Genomic DNA, 18,444 nt, shown 5'->3' with positions numbered 1-18,444 from the left:
TTTTAGTTAGTTTTGACATATTTTTCTTCTAATTCAGTTAGAATTCAGTTTTTAGAGCGGGGTTGTTCATTTTTATTTTGGTGAAATGCTTAGTTTTAGTTTAGTTATAGTTTAGTTTTAGTTTTTTTCGTACTTTGGTTTATTTGTGGGTTAGCGTGGCTACATGCTGCCCTACGGTGGGTTAGGTTTAGCGTGGCTACATGCTGCCGTACGGTGCTGAAAACTGCCGTAAAACTTTTTGAAATCAATCTAATGAATTTAGAAGGATTATATTATAAATATCCGAAAGGCATATAAATATTGATACAAACTAAAACTAACTGTATTTTGTCTATAATTTCAGTTAGTTTCTTCGACGCGGAGATAGAGACTAGATGCATTCGCTTTGATGACCAAACCGGAAATCGTCACATGCTGTGGGCTGCTAGGGCTTCTGGGAAATTGAGGCCAATGGAAATGCATGGGGTGCAACGCCTCATTGAGACCAGTCTTGTGTGCGTCTACCGGGTTTTGCACCAAGATGGTGGATGATACGCTCGGATCATAACAAACCGAGGGAGCTTTTTTCGCTGGATTTTCGCGGATTAAAAGCCCAAATAATGCAGCGTATGCTCTAAAGGTAATACAACAATCTCGGCAGTGAAGGGGGGTTGATTAAAATGCGGGTTAAGCGTGTAAAAAAGTCAAACTGTTAACTAAAATGTTTTTTTTTTATTCTAGTTTTAGTTTTTTAGTTAGTTTTAGTTAGTATTATTATTATAACCTTGGTGTCTGTACAGTATGCCACATTGTTTTCTATTCAACCACCCTAGGGGAATCTTTGACAGATGCTGAAAGTTGGCATACCATCAACAACCATTAATTCATTCATTTATTAAGGCAACATGTTCTAAATGTCATAATGCTTTAAGTAGCATGTGACATGTCAAACTAGGGGGTTTTATAATGATTCTGAATCCATTCCAAGCGTTAGTTTTGCACGAAAAACACTTCTCGGGCGAAAGACGATGTATACGATACGATAGCATTAAAGGTATATTCAGTGATTTCACTTAATTCAAATATCACTTATTTTTTTGTTTTTTTGTGATAATCCTCCCTACTATAGAGTGTGCTGGCCATATAAGGAGTTCCTCCCTGTCCCCAGTTAACCCCTGGGGGTCAAAAAACCTTAGGGTTTGTTTTTGACTCTCTATCCTGATTGGACGAAAGGCTGGGTCCCACAGCCAAAAACAAAACCTAAGGTTTTTTGAGTGAAATCACTGAATATACCTTTAAAGTGTAATGTCATTTCTGCCTCTTGGCCAGTGTGCCCACTTATAAAAGAGACCTTTTCAGTGTCTCAATGTTACTATGAATAAAACATGTTCTAGACATTCTAATGATCACAAAAAAACATATATTACAATTATTTTACCTACTTTTATTAGGGTAAAGGTCAAAAGTCTTAGGTTAAAAAAATTTCAAAATCGCACAGAGTCCAGACATTTTTAATTTGTGTGAATTTCAGCCTCTGTGGGGGGTATTTATATGCAAATATCATGACCAATGTCATTGAAATGGCATTGCAATGAACATCACTGATGACATTTAGGTGAAAAAAGAACAGAAAAAAATTATAATAATTTAGTAATTAAATAAAATAAAATTGTTGCTAAAAAGCAACGCTGGGTGTTAGAGGGTTAATTAACCCATTTTGGTGTTAGCATCATGTCATGCTTTAGCTATTGAAAAATAGCAGATCTACAAGCTCATAGCGCGCCACCGAGTGGCGCGCTACGAGCTTGTAGGTCTGCTATTTTTGAAAAAAATCGAAGAGCGACTGACGTAGAAGACATTTTTTAGAGAATCTGATCTCAGGTCAGAATGGAAAACTGTCAGGATGTAGAAGACATTTTTTAGAATCTGATCTCAGGTCAGAATGGAAAACTGTCAGGATGTAGAAGACATTTTTTAGAATCTGATCTCAGGTCAGAAACGGTCCTCACCAGCCCCTTGCGGTGCTCATAGCCGTGTTGGTAGGTCAGCGTGTACAGCCTCAGAATCAGGTTGCCGTAGTTGAAGAACTTTTTGAAGGCCTGAAATCAAAATAAAACAAAGCATGACGCACATGAGCTTGTAGATCAGCTAATTTAGCTATTTGACACATTGTGACACATTTTAACAAATGAGCCCCAAACAGGGACACAATAATAAGGGTTAGTGTGGTTCACATAATTATTGTTTTGTTAAAGTTGTTTAAGTTAACCTCTTAAGACCCGCATTAATTTCTACTTGCAAAAAATAGATTTCAACCTTACTACTACTTTGTACTACTAGGACTAAGACTAAAAAATATGTTGAAAGAAATTACATTTTTAAGTTTGATGAAAAATTTATAATAATTATATAATAATTATATAATAATCATACTATAATTAACCGAATGTCTGAGTGTGTGTGTGTGTGTGTGTGTCCGTGTGTCTGTCAGAAACAGTGCCGTAACTCCTTACTGCCTGCACCAATCACTCCCATATGGAGGGCGTAACGAAGCCCTTTTTTCGATTTGACACATTAATGATTATTAATTAATTTATTAGTCAATTACAAACGCACCCGGGCGCAGTACCCTTCACGGCCACAAAGGGGGGGGGGGGGGGGCAAATATCTCACAACGGGTAAGGACTAGTATAATAAATTAACAATTTACATTTGGGGGATATCTTTCACAATAATGAATAAAACATGTTCTAGACATTCTAATGATCACAAAAAAACACATATTACAATTATTTTACCTACTTTTATTAGGGTAAAGGTCAAAAGTATTAAGTTAAAAAGAATTCAAAATTCCAGATTTTTTTTATTTGTGTGAATTTCAGCCTCTGTGGGGGGTGTTTATATGCAAATATCATGACCAATGGCATTGAAATGAACATCACTGATGACGTTTAGGTGAAAAAAGAACAGAAAATAGGGTTAAAAAATCGCGACACTCCTGCATCTTTAATTAACCCATTCTGAACGGGAACCCATTTTGGTGTCAGCATCATGTTATGCTTTAGCTATTGAAAAATAGCAGATCTACAAGCTCATATCGCGCCACCGAGTGGCGCGATACGAGCTTGTAGGTCTGCTATTTTTGAAAAATCAAAAAAAACGACTGACATTTTTTAAGAATCTGATCTCAGGTCAGAATGGGTTATAATCAGACCAGTGTGTGTGTGTGTGTGTCCCAGTGGAAACCTCGTATGAATCTGATCTCAGGTCAGAATGGGTTTTAACTTTCGGGAATAGGATTAGTTGTTTCTTTACCTCCTCGTCCTTGGTAGTAAACTGTGGTCCGTTCTGTTTGTTGATGGCCTGGACGACGCCCACCAGGTCCTTACCCAACATCACGGGGTACACCATCATGTTGACCGTCTTGTAACGGGTCAGCACGTCCACATAGTCACTGTAGTATTCATCCTGTACGGGGGGGGGGGGGGGGGGGAGGGGGGAGGGGGGGGGGGAGGGGGGGGGGGGGGTCAAAGAGAGAGAGAGAGAGAGAGATATAGGTAAATGTTGATTTCGTCTATACCAGGGGTGAGCGATTTTGACGATGGAGAGGGCCACTATATTTCCACACTCACTCCCTAGGCCTAGGGCCATATATTACTGTCATAGCAAAAATAGCCGATCTACAAGCTCAAAACGCGTCGCGCTGCGACACGTTTTGAGCTTGTAGATCGGCTATTTTTGCTATATTCGAATTGGAATCCTGAAAATGTACATTTTTATGTAATTTCAAATGCCTTTAATTATACGTGTGTTGAAGCATTGAGCTACTCATTTAGACTGAAGTAATCAAAGCGGGTCATGTTTGCATGTTGTGGAATTGTAAACAGCTGAAACCAATATTATAATCAGTGTTCTGACATTAACCTGAGGGCCACATTAAGTGAAGGTGGGGGCCGCATGTGGCCCCCGGGCCGCCAGTTGCCCACCCCTGGTCTATACCTTTTTTCCACTGGGGGAAAACTGAATAAAAACAAAATCAAAAACTAAAGCTATTATGACGATGACTAAATATATTGACAATTTTGTCAACAAATAAAAACTAGACTAAAATGTTAGGGAGAGGAACTAAAAGATAAGTCCATTTATGATTGATTGCGCATTGAAAATAGCAGATCTACAAGCTCACAACTGTGACGCATTGAAAATAGCAGATCTACAAGCTCACAACTGTGACGCATTGAAAATAGCAGATCTACAAGCTCACAACTGTGACGCATTGAAAATAGCAGATCTACAAGCTCACAACTGTGACGCATTGAAAATAGCAGATCTACAAGCTCACAACTGTGACGCATTGAAAATAGCAGATCTACAAGCTCACAACTGTGACGCATTGAAAATAGCAGATCTACAAGCTCACAACTGTGACGCATTGAAAATAGCAGATCTACAAGCTCACAACTGTGACGCATTGAAAATAGCAGATCTACAAGCTCACAACTGTGACGCATTGAAAATAGCAGATCTACAAGCTCACAACTGTGACGCATTGAAAATAGCAGATCTACAAGCTCACAACTGTGACGCATTGAAAATAGCAGATCTACAAGCTCACAACTGTGACGCATTGAAAATAGCAGATCTACAAGCTCACAACTGTGACACATTGAAAATAGCAGATCTACAAGCTCACAACTGTGACGCATTGAAAATAGCAGATCTACAAGCTCACAACTGTGACGCATTGAAAATAGCAGATCTACAAGCTCACAACTGTGACGCATTGAAAATAGCAGATCTACAAGCTCACAACTGTGACGCATTGCGAGCTTGTTGTAGATCTGCTATTTTCAGTGTGAAACCAAGTGTAAAAAAATCAGCCACCACGACTCCATCAAGGACCTGACCAAACACATTTTAGCCGACTAAAATCTTATGACATTATTTTAGTCGACTATAACACACAAGAGCATTTCAGATGACTGAAATATGAATGGTTAAAACTAAATGAAATTGTACTCAAAAGACTGACTAAAACCAAATAAAATGTCACTATAGAGCAGGGTTCCCCAATTAATTTTCCTCAAGGGCCATATTTTGACTAGCGTACCAGGCTGGGGGCCGAGTCTGCACGCGCAAGGTCGAGGTCTTGCCATGAAAATTCATTTTCAGGGCAAGACCCCATTTGAAAAGGATGCCCAGTTTGACATGCAGAGGCTACTGACCCCCATTTAATGCCATTTATATCTGGGACCCTTAAAAAAAAAAAACGAAAAAACCCCCCCCCTTTTTTTTTTTTTTTTAAATTCTTTCATGGGCCACATGGGTCACTCTGTGGGCCGCAAATGGCTTGCGGGCCGCCTATTGGGGAACCCTGCTATAGAGTGAGGAGAGAAACAGTAGACATGTTGACTTTTGCACACACACACACACACACACACACACACACACACACACACACACACACACACAGACACACACACACAATTCCGCTGAGTCTGTGAAAGTGGCTTGGGCCGGTGACCTCGGACTACCGCGAGCATGGGAGCAGGCGCTAGCTAGCAGGCGCTACTCCGAGACGTCGGACGGACGCATGTGGAACTAATGCTCCGTCGGATTATAGTAGGCTACGCCTCCCGGTGACCTCAGAGTAATCCTGGGGAGAGCTAATTCGGGGAAAGATTAACATGTCTTCATCTGTCTGTGTGTGTGTGTGTGTGTGTGTGTGTGTGTGTGTGTGTGTGTGTGTGTGTGTGTGTGTGTGTGTGTGTGTGTGTGTGTGTGTGTGTGTGTGTGTGTGTGTGTCTGTCTGCAACTTCTCTGTAATAATGCACGGTACGTCGGTACAATGCCAGATAATGTGAGAGAGAGAGAGAGAGAGAGAGAGAGAGAGAGAGAGACCATAAGCTGCATAGTTCCACTCAGCCAGTGATAAATGAGGGCCTATGGGCCTGTGTGAACAGCGGTCTGACTCCTTGATGGATTGACTGGGTGAATCCTTTTTGAGGGGTGCTAGCCCCTCCCATATACAGCTTCTGTTGCCACACGTCTCAATATTTGCCATTGACAATGAAAGTAGAAATTAGGTGGAAATGTCCGCCAAATATGAGGTAAACTTGCGGCAACACTGTAAACATGAAATGCCATTGACAATGAAGGCTAACCAATCACATGAATGTGGTTGTTCATGAGATGACGTATAACGATAAGACTCTCCTCACCAGTGTTGTTTTTGGCAGCAAATTTTGATTTTAGTTTTAGTCATAGTCTCCTGAATAGTTTTAATTTAGTTTTAGTCACATTTTAGTCACCTGGAATGTGATAGTGTTAGTCTAGTTTTAGTCGACCAAATGTCATGAGATTTTAGTCGACTAAATCTACAGTTGATTTAGTCGACTAAAATGTATTTTGGCGGGTCTTGATGCCGTCGTAACGAGTGTTTTTACACTTGCTGAAAATAGCCGATCTACAAGCTCACAACGTGTCGCAGCGCGACGCGTTGTGAGCTTGTAGATCTGCTATTTTCAGCATGCAACCAAGTGTAAAAGTAATCTGTTGTCCACTAGTCCCTTCCTAACATTTTAGTCTAGTTTTTATTTGTTGACGAAATTGTCAGTATATTTAGTCTTAGTTTTAGTCACCATAGCTTAGTTTTAATTTAGTTTCCATTTAGTTTTCTTCAGTGGAAAAAGGTAGTCGACGAACATTTTTCGTCTTAGTTTTAGTCGACGAAAACAACACTGCTCCTCACTTAGGATATAGGATATTAAATTGTAATGGTAATATTGTAGGCCTATATCGTATCAATATAAAACGCAGATATGACATTTTGTCCATATCGTGCAGCCCTAATGACCAGTAACAATAATAATAATAATAATAATGTTACTGCTAGTCTTTTCCTGTGTTAGCCTGAATTACTATAGGGCGACACCCACAGCATTAGCATACATTGACACGAAACAAGACAGGAACGCCCAAAAACGTCACAGCCGGTTTTTTAACAAGACAGGAACGCCCAAAAACATCACATCCGGTTTTTTACCCTGGGCAGAATTTTCTATGGCTGCCAATGCAACTTTTTCCAATCCTTAATCACATACGGACAAACATCCATGCCGATAATATCTAACTTGCGGAGGTAACGTGCCTTGTCCGCGGGCAACAGATCTTTCAACGTATGGCATTGCAAATACGTTTGATAATCGCTACTCTGCGCAATATTGTTTTGAAAATGCCGCAAATTGCATTGCAGTGAACGAGAGCAAATAACAAATCACAAATCTTACCCCGGGGGGTGGGCGGAGCCGCGGAGTCGCAGCTGACGCCCCTCCCTCCGCTCTGATGACGCGTTGTTATGTCAATGTATCATGAAGACAGCCAATTATGGTGGAATATTAGCCATTTCTTGCCAGTAACAGGAAAGTAACCCCAAGAACACTAAACATGGGGGATTTCCCCCCCCGGGACAATTATATCTTTTGTAATTTTCATAATGGTGTTGATGCCAGTGTTGTTTTCGTCGACTAAAACTAAGACGAAAAATGTTCGTCGACTACCTTTTTTTCACTGACAAAAACTAAATGGAAACTAAATGAAAACTAAGCCATGATGACTAAAACTAGACTAAATATATTGACAATTTCGTCAACAGATAAAAACTAGACTAAAATGCTAGGTAGGGACCTAGTGGACGAGAGATCCAGTATAAGTAATTTTACACTTGGTTGCTTTCTGAAAATAGCCGATCTACAAGCCGATCGGCTATTTTCAGCAAGTGTAAAAACACTCATTACGACGGCATCAAGGCCCACCAAAACACATTTTAGTCGACTAAATCACCTGTAGATTTAGTCGACTAAAATCTTATGACATAAAACTAGACTAACACTAAGACATTTCCAGGTGACTAAAACTAAATGAAGTTTCAGTCCAAAGACTATGACGAAACTAAAATAGAAATTTGCTGCCAAAAACAACACTGGTTGATGCCCGAGGTGGGTGGTTCCCTCCTCCGCGTCATCAGTGCCCATACCCGAGGCGGGGGTTGGCGAAAGGGACTTTCTGTGTGGAGTTTGCATGTTCTCCCCGTGTCCCCTAGGGTAGGTATACCCTCACATGTTCTCCCCGTGTCCCCTAGGGTAGGTATACCCTCACATGTTCTCCCCGTGTCCCCTAGGGTAGGTATACCCTCACATGTTCTCCCCGTGTCCCCTAGGGTAGGTATACCCTCACATGTTCTCCCCGTGTCCCCTAGGGTAGGTATACCCTCACATGTTCTCCCCGTGTCCCCTAGGGTAGATACCCTCACATGTTCTCCCCGTGTCCCCTAGGGTAGGTACCCTCACATGTTCTCCCCGTGTCCCCTAGGGTAGGTATACCCTCACATGTTCTCCCCGTGTCCCCTAGGGTAGGTATACCCTCACATGTTCTCCCCGTGTCCCCTAGGGTAGGTATACCCTCACATGTTCTCCCCGTGTCCCCTAGGGTAGGTATACCCTCACATGTTCTCCCCGTGTCCCCTAGGGTAGGTATACCCTCACATGTTCTCCCCGTGTCCCCTAGGGTAGATACCCTCACATGTTCTCCCCGTGTCCCCTAGGGTAGGTATACCCTCACATGTTCTCCCCGTGTCCCCTAGGGTAGGTATACCCTCACATGTTCTCCCCGTGTCCCCTAGGGTAGGTATACCCTCACATGTTCTCCCCGTGTCCCCTAGGGTAGGTATACCCTCACATGTTCTCCCCGTGTCCCCTAGGGTAGGTATACCCTCACATGTTCTCCCCGTGTCCCCTAGGGTAGGTATACCCTCACATGTTCTCCCCGTGTCCCCTAGGGTAGATACCCTCACATGTTCTCCCCGTGTCCCCTAGGGTAGGTACCCTCACATGTTCTCCCCGTGTCCCCTAGGGTAGGTACCCTCACATGTTCTCCCCGTGTCCCCTAGGGTAGATACCCTCACAAAAACATGCAGTATAATCCTGGTCTCTAAAACTACCTCCCCCCTGATGGAGGGGAAAGGAACTGGTCGGAATAACGTGTCCCTTCCACGCGCTACGTCCGGCCGGGGAAATTCCCCTCTGTCAGGTGTAAAGGAGCAACTTGGACTCCTCATGCATAGAAGGAGGCATGAGGTCAGTCCGCTGCCCCCCCAGGTTGGCAGAGGAAGTGTAGCGCCCAGGATTACATTAGATAATTGGCACTGGGTGAAAAGAAAACTGGGTTACAAAATCGTGGGATAAAAAATAAAAATAAAAGGCAAATATTGAGACGTGTGGGGAAAACATTTGCATCATATTTGAGGCACATTATGACCTATTTTTTTCCTTTCATTGAACTGAATTTATGTGATTGGTTAGCTGATTTGATGTGACATACATGTTCTCTTCATTGTCAACTGCATGTAATGTTTGTGTTGGCACACATTTACGTCATATTTGGCAGACATTTGACCCTAATTTCTCCTTTCATCGTCAATGGCAAATATTGAGACGAAGGGGCTAAAGGCCCTAAAAAATCACACCCGTGTGAAGTGAGGGGCGCTCTTATCATCGTACATCGACTACCTTTTTCCACTGATGAAAACTAAATGGAAACTAAATGAAAACTGACTAAAACAGAGACTACATAATATTGACAATTTCGTTCAAAGTGTAAAATCAGGCATCAAGGCCCAGGCAAAATACATTTTAGTCGACTAAATCAACTGTAGATTTAGTCGACTAAATATCATAAGACTTTAGTAAAACTATATAGACTAATACATTCCAGATTACTTTAATGTGACTAAAACTAAATTAAACCCATTCAAGAGACTATGACTAAAAACAAAAATGTTGCCGTCAAAAACAACACAGTATAGCTGAGGCCATCAGAGGCAGTATAGCGGAGGCCAGAGGCAGTATAGCTGAGGCCAGAGGCAGTATAGCTGAGGCCAGAGGCAGTATAGCTGAGGGCCAGAGGCAGTATAGCTGAGGCCAGAGGCAGTATAGCTGAGGCCAGAGGCAGTATAGCTGAGGCCAGAGGCAGTATAGCTGAGGCCAGAGGCAGTATAGCTGAGGCCAGAGGCAGTATAGCTGAGGCCAGAGGCAGTATAGCTGAGGCCAGAGGCAGTATAGCTGAGGCCAGAGGCAGTATAGCTGAGGCCAGAGGCAGTATAGCTGAGGCCAGAGGCAGTATAGCTGAGGCCAGAGGCAGTATAGCTGAGGGCCAGAGGCAGTATAGCTGAGGGCCAGAGGCAGTATAGCTGAGGCCAGAGGCAGTATAGCTGAGGCCAGAGGCAGTATAGCTGAGGCCAGAGGCAGTATAGCTGAGGCCAGAGGCAGTATAGCTGAGGCCAGAGGCAGTATAGCTGAGGCCAGAGGCAGTATAGCTGAGGCCAGAGGCCCAAGACTGCCCTGACAAACCTGGCATGTCTGGGATGCCTTTTGGAAATGTCAAACGAAGGTATATTGGTTGTAATGACATTGAGCTGGCTTTGGGGGTGGATTAGTCACACAGTCACGTGGTATTCTACTGCCCTCTGGTGGTTCCTGCCTTGGTACTTCCTCACACAGATGATGGAACAGTCATTAAGAATCATAAGTAATAAGCTAATAAGTAATAAGTATAAGCTAGGAAACTAACTAGCCCATTTAGGCCCGACCTCAAAAAAAAAAAAAAAATATATATATATATATATATATATATATATATATATATATATATATATATATTCTATATATTCTAAGTTTTCTGAAATAAATATTTTCACGATTTTTCTACCATATAAGTGCCCATCAGAAATCTTATCAGCTATACTTTGTGTCCTTGCAGGTGATTCTTTTTCTATTCTTGCCCGGGGACCCCTGGAGATGCTTTGGCAGTGTCCTTTTCTTAATGACAGATGTAGTCACTACGACCACAAATGTCCCAAGAAACTAGTTTGGAAGCGCTCTGGGAGAACAGAGCAGCTGAATCCTTTGTTTTGATTAGGTGGTGAACGGTGCTGGTTTGATCCACGGCTAGGAGGCAGTTTCAACCAATCACAGATTGCTTCCTCGAAACGACCTGTTGTCCAGCGGTAAAATAGGAGTATGAATCGATCTGATCTCAGGTCAGAATGGAAAACTGTCAGGATGTAGAAGACAATTTTAGAATCTGATCTGCAGGTCAGAATGGAAAACTGTCAGGATGTAGAAGACAATTTTAGAATCTGATCTCAGGTCAGAACGGAAAACTGTCAGGATGTAGAAGACAATTTTAGAATCTGATCTCAGGTCAGAACGGAAAACTGTCAGGATGTAGAAGACAATTTTAGAATCTGATCTCAGGTCAGAATGGAAAACTGTCAGGATGTAGAAGACAATTTTAGAATCTGATCTCAGGTCAGAACGGAAAACTGTCAGGATGTAGAAGACAATTTTAGAATCTGATCTCAGGTCAGAATGGAAAACTGTCAGGATGTAGAAGACAATTTTAGAATCTGATCTCAGGTCAGAACGGAAAACTGTCAGGATGTAGAAGACAATTTTAGAATCTGATCTCAGGTCAGAATGGATGTGACTTTTTTTCCCCCCATACCTTGGACACGTCATGGATGTTGAGGAACTTCTTGTTGGTCGCCACAAAGCCCACAATTCCCAGATCCACGGGATAGACGATCTCCACGCCCGGGTTCACGATACACCGCTCGAACACGGCATCTTTGTGAACGTTGAACAACCTGCGGGATGAGGAAATAATTATACATGGTGATGTCCGTTAAAACAGTTTCCGTGCCGGGAATGGATTACTCCAGGTTACTGTCGCTGCCAACCCCGCTAATACCGCCTTTTGTTTTATGTGTTTAATCCGCCGTAATGTAATAAATAAAAAGAAAATCCGTCTTCGCCGCGGAAATAGAGAGTAGATGCATTTGTTTTGATGACGAAACCGGAAATCGTCACATGCTGTGGGCTGCTAGGGCTTCTGGGAAATTGAGGCCAATGCAAACGAATGGGGTTCAACGCCTCATGGAGGAGGGTCCTGTGCTGCGTCTTCCGGGTGTACCAAGATGGCGGGTGGTGCGATCGTTCATAACAAACGGGGGAAGCTTTTTTCGCTCGATTTTCGCGGATTAAAAGCCCAAATAATTCAGCGTATGCTCTAAAGGTAATACAACAATCTCGGCAGTGAAGGGGGGTTGATTAAAATGCGGGTTAAGCGTGTAAAACAGTCAAACTGTTAAACAAAAGTCTTTTTTTTTAGGATGGCCGCTAGCCCCTCCTATATGTCCAGCTTTTGTCATGGCAATTAAGATTATAAACATTTTAATAATACTCCGTTATAAAGAGTGCTTCATCTAAAGTTACAGTCTGATATTATCTCTATCTGTCACAACCCTGTGGTGCTGTTTGTGTTACGATGTCACTGTCCCATTTGTTGAACGTCTTGAGGCTATGTGGGGGGTTTGGTTATTGTGGGAGTGATCTGGGGGGGGAAGTGATTGGTCATCACTCACACAACACCGCTCAAGTGCCCTTGAGCAAGGCACTGAACCCCCAGACTGTGGTTGTACTGGTCAGTACAACAGTATCAGACTGTGGTTGTACTGGTCAGTACAACAGTATCAGACTGTGGTTGTACTGGTCAGTACAACAGTATCAGACTGTGGTTGTACCGGTCAGTACAACAGTATCAGACTGTGGTTGTACTGGTCAGTACAACAGTATCAGACTGTGGTCGTACTGGTCAGTACAACAGTATCAGACTGTGGTTGTAGTGGTCAGTACAACAGTATCAGACTGTGGTTGTAGTGGTCAGTACAACAGTATCAGACTGTGGTTGTACTGGTCAGTAGAACAGTATCAGACTGTGGTTGTACTGGTCAGTAGAACAGTATCAGACTGTGGTTTTACTGGTCAGTACAACAGTATCAGACTGTGGTTGTACCGGTCAGTACAACAGTATCAGACTGTGGTTGTACCGGTCAGTACAACAGTATCAGACTGTGGTTGTACCGGTCAGTACAACAGTATCAGACTGTGGTTGTACCGGTCAGTACAACAGTATCAGACTGTGGTTGTACCGGTCAGTACAACAGTATCAGACTGTGGTTGTACCGGTCAGTACAACAGTATCAGACTGTGGTTGTACCGGTCAGTACAACAGTATCAGACTGAGGTTGTACCGGTCAGTACAACAGTATCAGACTGTGGTTGTACCGGTCAGTACAACAGTATCAGACTGAGGTTGTACCGGTCAGTACAACAGTATCAGACTGTGGTTGTACCGGTCAGTACAACAGTATCAGACTGTGGTTGTACCGGTCAGTACAACAGTATCAGACTGTGGTTGTACCGGTCAGTACAACAGTAACAGACTGCGGTTGTACCGGTCAGTACAACAGTATCAGACTGTGGTTGTAGTGGTCAGTACAACAGTATCAGACTGTGGTCGTACCGGTCAGTACAACAGTATCAGACTGTGGTTGTACCGGTCAGTACAACAGTATCAGACTGTGGTTGTACCGGTCAGTACAACAGTATCAGACTGAGGTTGTACCGGTCAGTACAACAGTATCAGACTGTGGTTGTACCGGTCAGTACAACAGTATCAGACTGTGGTTGTACCGGTCAGTACAACAGTATCAGACTGTGGTTGTACCGGTCAGTACAACAGTATCAGACTGTGGTTGTACTGGTCAGTACAACAGTATCAGACTGAGGTTGTACCGGTCAGTACAACAGTATCAGACTGTGGTTGTACCGGTCAGTACAACAGTATCAGACTGTGGTTGTACCGGTCAGTACAACAGTATCAGACTGTGGTCGTACCGGTCAGTACAACAGTATCAGACTGTGGTTGTACTGGTCAGTACAACAGTATCAGACTGAGGTTGTACCGGTCAGTACAACAGTATCAGACTGAGGTTGTACTGGTCAGTACAACAGTATCAGACTGTGGTTGTACTGGTCAGTACAACAGTATCAGACTGTGGTTGTACCGGTCAGTACAACAGTATCAGACTGAGGTTGTACCGGTCAGTACAACAGTATCAGACTGTGGTTGTACCGGTCAGTACAACAGTATCAGACTGAGGTTGTACCGGTCAGTACAACAGTATCAGACTGTGGTTGTACCGGTCAGTACAACAGTATCAGACTGTGGTCGTACTGGTCAGTACAACAGTATCAGACTGAGGTTGTACCGGTCAGTACAACAGTATCAGACTGAGGTTGTACCGGTCAGTACAACAGTATCAGACTGTGGTTGTAGTGGTCAGTACAACAGTATCAGACTGTGGTTGTACCGGTCAGTACAACAGTATCAGACTGTGGTTGTACCGGTCAGTACAACAGTATCAGACTGTGGTTGTACCGGTCAGTACAACAGTATCAGACTGTGGTTGTACCGGTCAGTACAACAGTATCAGACTGTGGTTGTACTGGTCAGTACAACAGTATCAGACTGTGGTTGTACCGGTCAGTACAACAGTATCAGACTGAGGTTGTACCGGTCAGTACAACAGTATCAGACTGAGGTTGTACCGGTCAGTACAACAGTATCAGACTGTGGTTGTAGTGGTCAGTACAACAGTATCAGACTGAGGTTGTAGTGGTCAGTACAACAGTATCAGACTGTGGTCGTACCGGTCAGTACAACAGTATCAGACTGTGGTTGTACCGGTCAGTACAACAGTATCAGACTGTGGTTGTACTGGTCAGTAGAACAGTATCAGACTGTGGTTGTACTGGTCAGTAGAACAGTATCAGACTGTGGTTTTACTGGTCAGTACAACAGTATCAGACTGTGGTTGTACCGGTCAGTACAACAGTATCAGACTGTGGTTGTAGTGGTCAGTACAACAGTATCAGACTGTGGTTGTACCGGTCAGTACAAAAGTATCAGACTGTGGTTGTACTGGTCAGTACAACAGTATCAGACTGTGGTTGTACCGGTCAGTACAACAGTATCAGACTGAGGTTGTACCGGTCAGTACAACAGTATCAGACTGAGGTTGTACTGGTCAGTACAACAGTATCAGACTGAGGTTGTACCGGTCAGTACAACAGTATCAGACTGAGGTTGTACCGGTCAGTACAACAGTATCAGACTGTGGTTGTACCGGTCAGTACAACAGTATCAGACTGAGGTTGTACTGGTCAGTACAACAGTATCAGACTGTGGTTGTACTGGTCAGTACAACAGTATCAGACTGAGGTTGTACTGGTCAGTACAACAGTATCAGACTGTGGTTGTACCGGTCAGTACAACAGTATCAGACTGTGGTTGTAGTGGTCAGTACAACAGTATCAGACTGTGGTTGTACCGGTCAGTACAACAGTATCAGACTGTGGTTGTACCGGTCAGTACAACAGTATCAGACTGAGGTCGTACTGGTCAGTACAACAGTATCAGACTGTGGTTGTAGTGGTCAGTACAACAGTATCAGACTGAGGTTGTACTGGTCAGTACAACAGTATCAGACTGTGGTTGTAGTGGTCAGTACAACAGTATCAGACTGTGGTCGTACTGGTCAGTACAACAGTATCAGACTGTGGTCGTACTGGTCAGTACAACAGTATCAGACTGAGGTCGTACCGGTCAGTACAACAGTATCAGACTGAGGTTGTACCGGTCAGTACAACAGTATCAGACTGTGGTTGTACCGGTCAGTACAACAGTATCAGACTGTGGTTGTACTGGTCAGTACAACAGTATCAGACTGAGGTCGTACCGGTCAGTACAACAGTATCAGACTGAGGTTGTACCGGTCAGTACAACAGTATCAGACTGTGGTTGTAGTGGTCAGTACAACAGTATCAGACTGAGGTTGTACTGGTCAGTACAACAGTATCAGACTGAGGTTGTACTGGTCAGTACAACAGTATCAGACTGTGGTTGTAGTGGTCAGTACAACAGTATCAGACTGTGGTTGTACCGGTCAGTACAACAGTATCAGACTGTGGTTGTACTGGTCAGTACAACAGTATCAGACTGTGGTTGTACCGGTCAGTACAACAGTATCAGACTGTGGTTGTAGTGGTCAGTACAACAGTATCAGACTGTGGTTGTACCGGTCAGTACAACAGTATCAGACTGTGGTTGTACCGGTCAGTACAACAGTATCAGACTGTGGTTGTACCGGTCAGTACAACAGTATCAGACTGAGGTTGTACCGGTCAGTACAACAGTATCAGACTGTGGTTGTACCGGTCAGTACAACAGTATCAGACTGAGGTTGTAGTGGTCAGTACAACAGTATCAGACTGTGGTTGTACCGGTCAGTACAACAGTATCAGACTGAGGTTGTACCGGTCAGTACAACAGTATCAGACTGAGGTTGTACCGGTCAGTACAACAGTATCAGACTGAGGTTGTACCGGTCAGTACAACAGTATCAGACTGTGGTTGTACCGGTCAGTACAGCTACAGCTACGAGCTTGTAGGTCTGCTATTTTTTGAAAAATCGAAGAGCGACTGACATTTTTAGAATCTGATCTCAGGTCAGAATGGGTTGATCCGACCAGTGTGTGTCCAGTGGAAACCTCGTATGAATCTGATCTCAGGTCAAAATGGGTTAATTTCAGGCCTAAATGGGTATAAGGGTCCATTTGGTTATACCAACGTTCCATCATTTAGCTGTGGGACCACCTGGAATCCCATCAAGGACCACTGCTCAAAAAGTATAATGAAAAACAAAATCCATGAGTAGAGAGAGATCATTTCCTCTCCCTCGGGCCTGCTGAAAGGTGGATATTCAGGCCCGATTTAATGAACAATAACAGACCTGGTGTAGATCTCGGAGATGCCGTTGCGGGAGCGGTGGAGCCAGAGGCTCATGCGGTCGGCCTGGAGGACGGAGCAGAGGTGCTTCAGCAGGTTGTAGAGCTCCAGCTCCATCTCCTTCTCTTCCTGGACGTCCCGGATCAGGTCAAACATCACCTCGCTGGGTTGATAAAACAGTACAGGGTATAGTACAGTAACGTTACTGGGTTGATGAGACAGTACAGGGTATAGTACAGTAACGTTACTGGCTTGATGAGACAGTACAGGGTATAGTACAGTAACGTTACTGGCTTGATGAGACAGTACAGGGTATAGTACAGTAACGTTACTGGGTTGATAAAACAGTACAGGGTATAGTACAGTAACGTTACTGGGTTGATGAGACAGTATTGTATTTGTATTTTGTATTTATTTATTCAGCACAGTATAAAAACAACACAGTGAACATATAAATTAGGGCTGTCAAAGTTAACGCACTATTAACTAGTTAACTCACAATCCTTTTAATGGCACAATTTTTTTTTAATGCGCTATTAACGCACTGTGAAGTTTGACAGAATGGTTGAGAGACGCATGCATGTGAATGCAGGCAGTCAGTGAGCCCCGCCTCTCTCCCCCTCTCTCTCTCTCCCAGTGAGTCTACACAATTAGAAAACTTAGAAAACAATGTTATTTTGATCAACATGGCCTGTTATCTCTCGTAATGGTACCATTGGCCAACATCAATACAGTTCTTTAGTTTGGGTCTGGAAGGCTAAATGTCATCAAATGGTGGTTCCGTGGCTCAAATGCAGAATAAATAATGGGCCTTGATATGAAAAATCTTGAAAACCACTGATTTAAGGTATATTTAGAACGTATACAAAATATGCGATTAATTTGCGATTAGTCACAGTTAACTATGGACAATCATGCGATTAATCGAGTTAAATATTTTAATCGATTGACATTGTACATGAGATATAGAATATCCAGAAAACATGAATGCCGTATTATAAAACATAAACAAAACAAAAACACAACAAGAAAAGGTTATTTACATGATTAGAGAAAAGAATAGATGATACAAAGAAATATAATCAGGTGATCTGGTCAATTAAGCGGGTCCTAGACTTATGTTTGGAATGTTTTAATGAAGTAGAATTTGATGAGATTCCATAGCTGCCCCCCCCCCCCTGTATCTGATGGAGAACTGACACAGACCAGTACGGAACTTTGGGAGATGTAAATGATTTGACTGTCTCGTATTGTATATACAGTACAGGGCATAATACAGTAACGTTACGCACACATCACCGAAGACCACCACTCACTGGCCTTGTGGTTAGAGAGTGTCCGCCCTGAAACTGCAGGGAGGTCAGGGGTTCGATCCCCCAGCATACCAAAGGCTGTAAAAATGGGACCCAATAGAGCACCGAAGTCTGACGTCACTTTCAGTAGAGGGCGCCAGTCCCCAGGTTCATGTATTTGTTTAGTTGCATTGAAATCCCCATTGAGGCGATTTTAGATCGCCTCATATAACAACTGTGTTTGAAAAATAAACATGTCACCCCGGCCGCTTCACTCATATGGATATGAAGAATCAACTGACTGAGAGAAAACGCTAATGTTACTGCTGCTGAATTAGTTAGATTTTCGCTAGAAGCAGACTGTATCATATATGAGTGACTGACTGTTGCAAACGATACAGAGACACCTCCCTGACAATATAAC

General features: G+C 43.2%; 1 protein-coding gene across 1 annotated transcript in view; it reads right to left on the bottom strand.

Moving 5' to 3' along the window:
• Positions 1-18,444, bottom strand: part of LOC310873851 (rod cGMP-specific 3',5'-cyclic phosphodiesterase subunit alpha-like) — a gene marked incomplete at its 3' end in the record, with an annotated part of 36,421 nt that overhangs the window by 4,836 nt on the left and 13,141 nt on the right. Inside the window, exons 3-6 of the mRNA XM_083786402.1 lie at positions 16,733-16,891; positions 11,542-11,683; positions 3,295-3,447; positions 1,989-2,078 (exon numbers count right to left, since the gene is read on the bottom strand). Coding sequence (XP_083642528.1) covers positions 1,989-2,078; positions 3,295-3,447; positions 11,542-11,683; positions 16,733-16,891 — 544 coding nt within the window. The remainder of the gene's footprint in view (positions 1-1,988; positions 2,079-3,294; positions 3,448-11,541; positions 11,684-16,732; positions 16,892-18,444) is intronic.

The sequence above is a fragment of the Protomyctophum parallelum genome (genome assembly GCF_964188405.1).
Source record: "Protomyctophum parallelum genome assembly, chromosome: 16".
Taxonomy (NCBI): Eukaryota; Metazoa; Chordata; class Actinopteri; order Myctophiformes; family Myctophidae; genus Protomyctophum; species Protomyctophum parallelum.
This window is presented reverse-complemented; position numbering and strand designations above follow the sequence as displayed.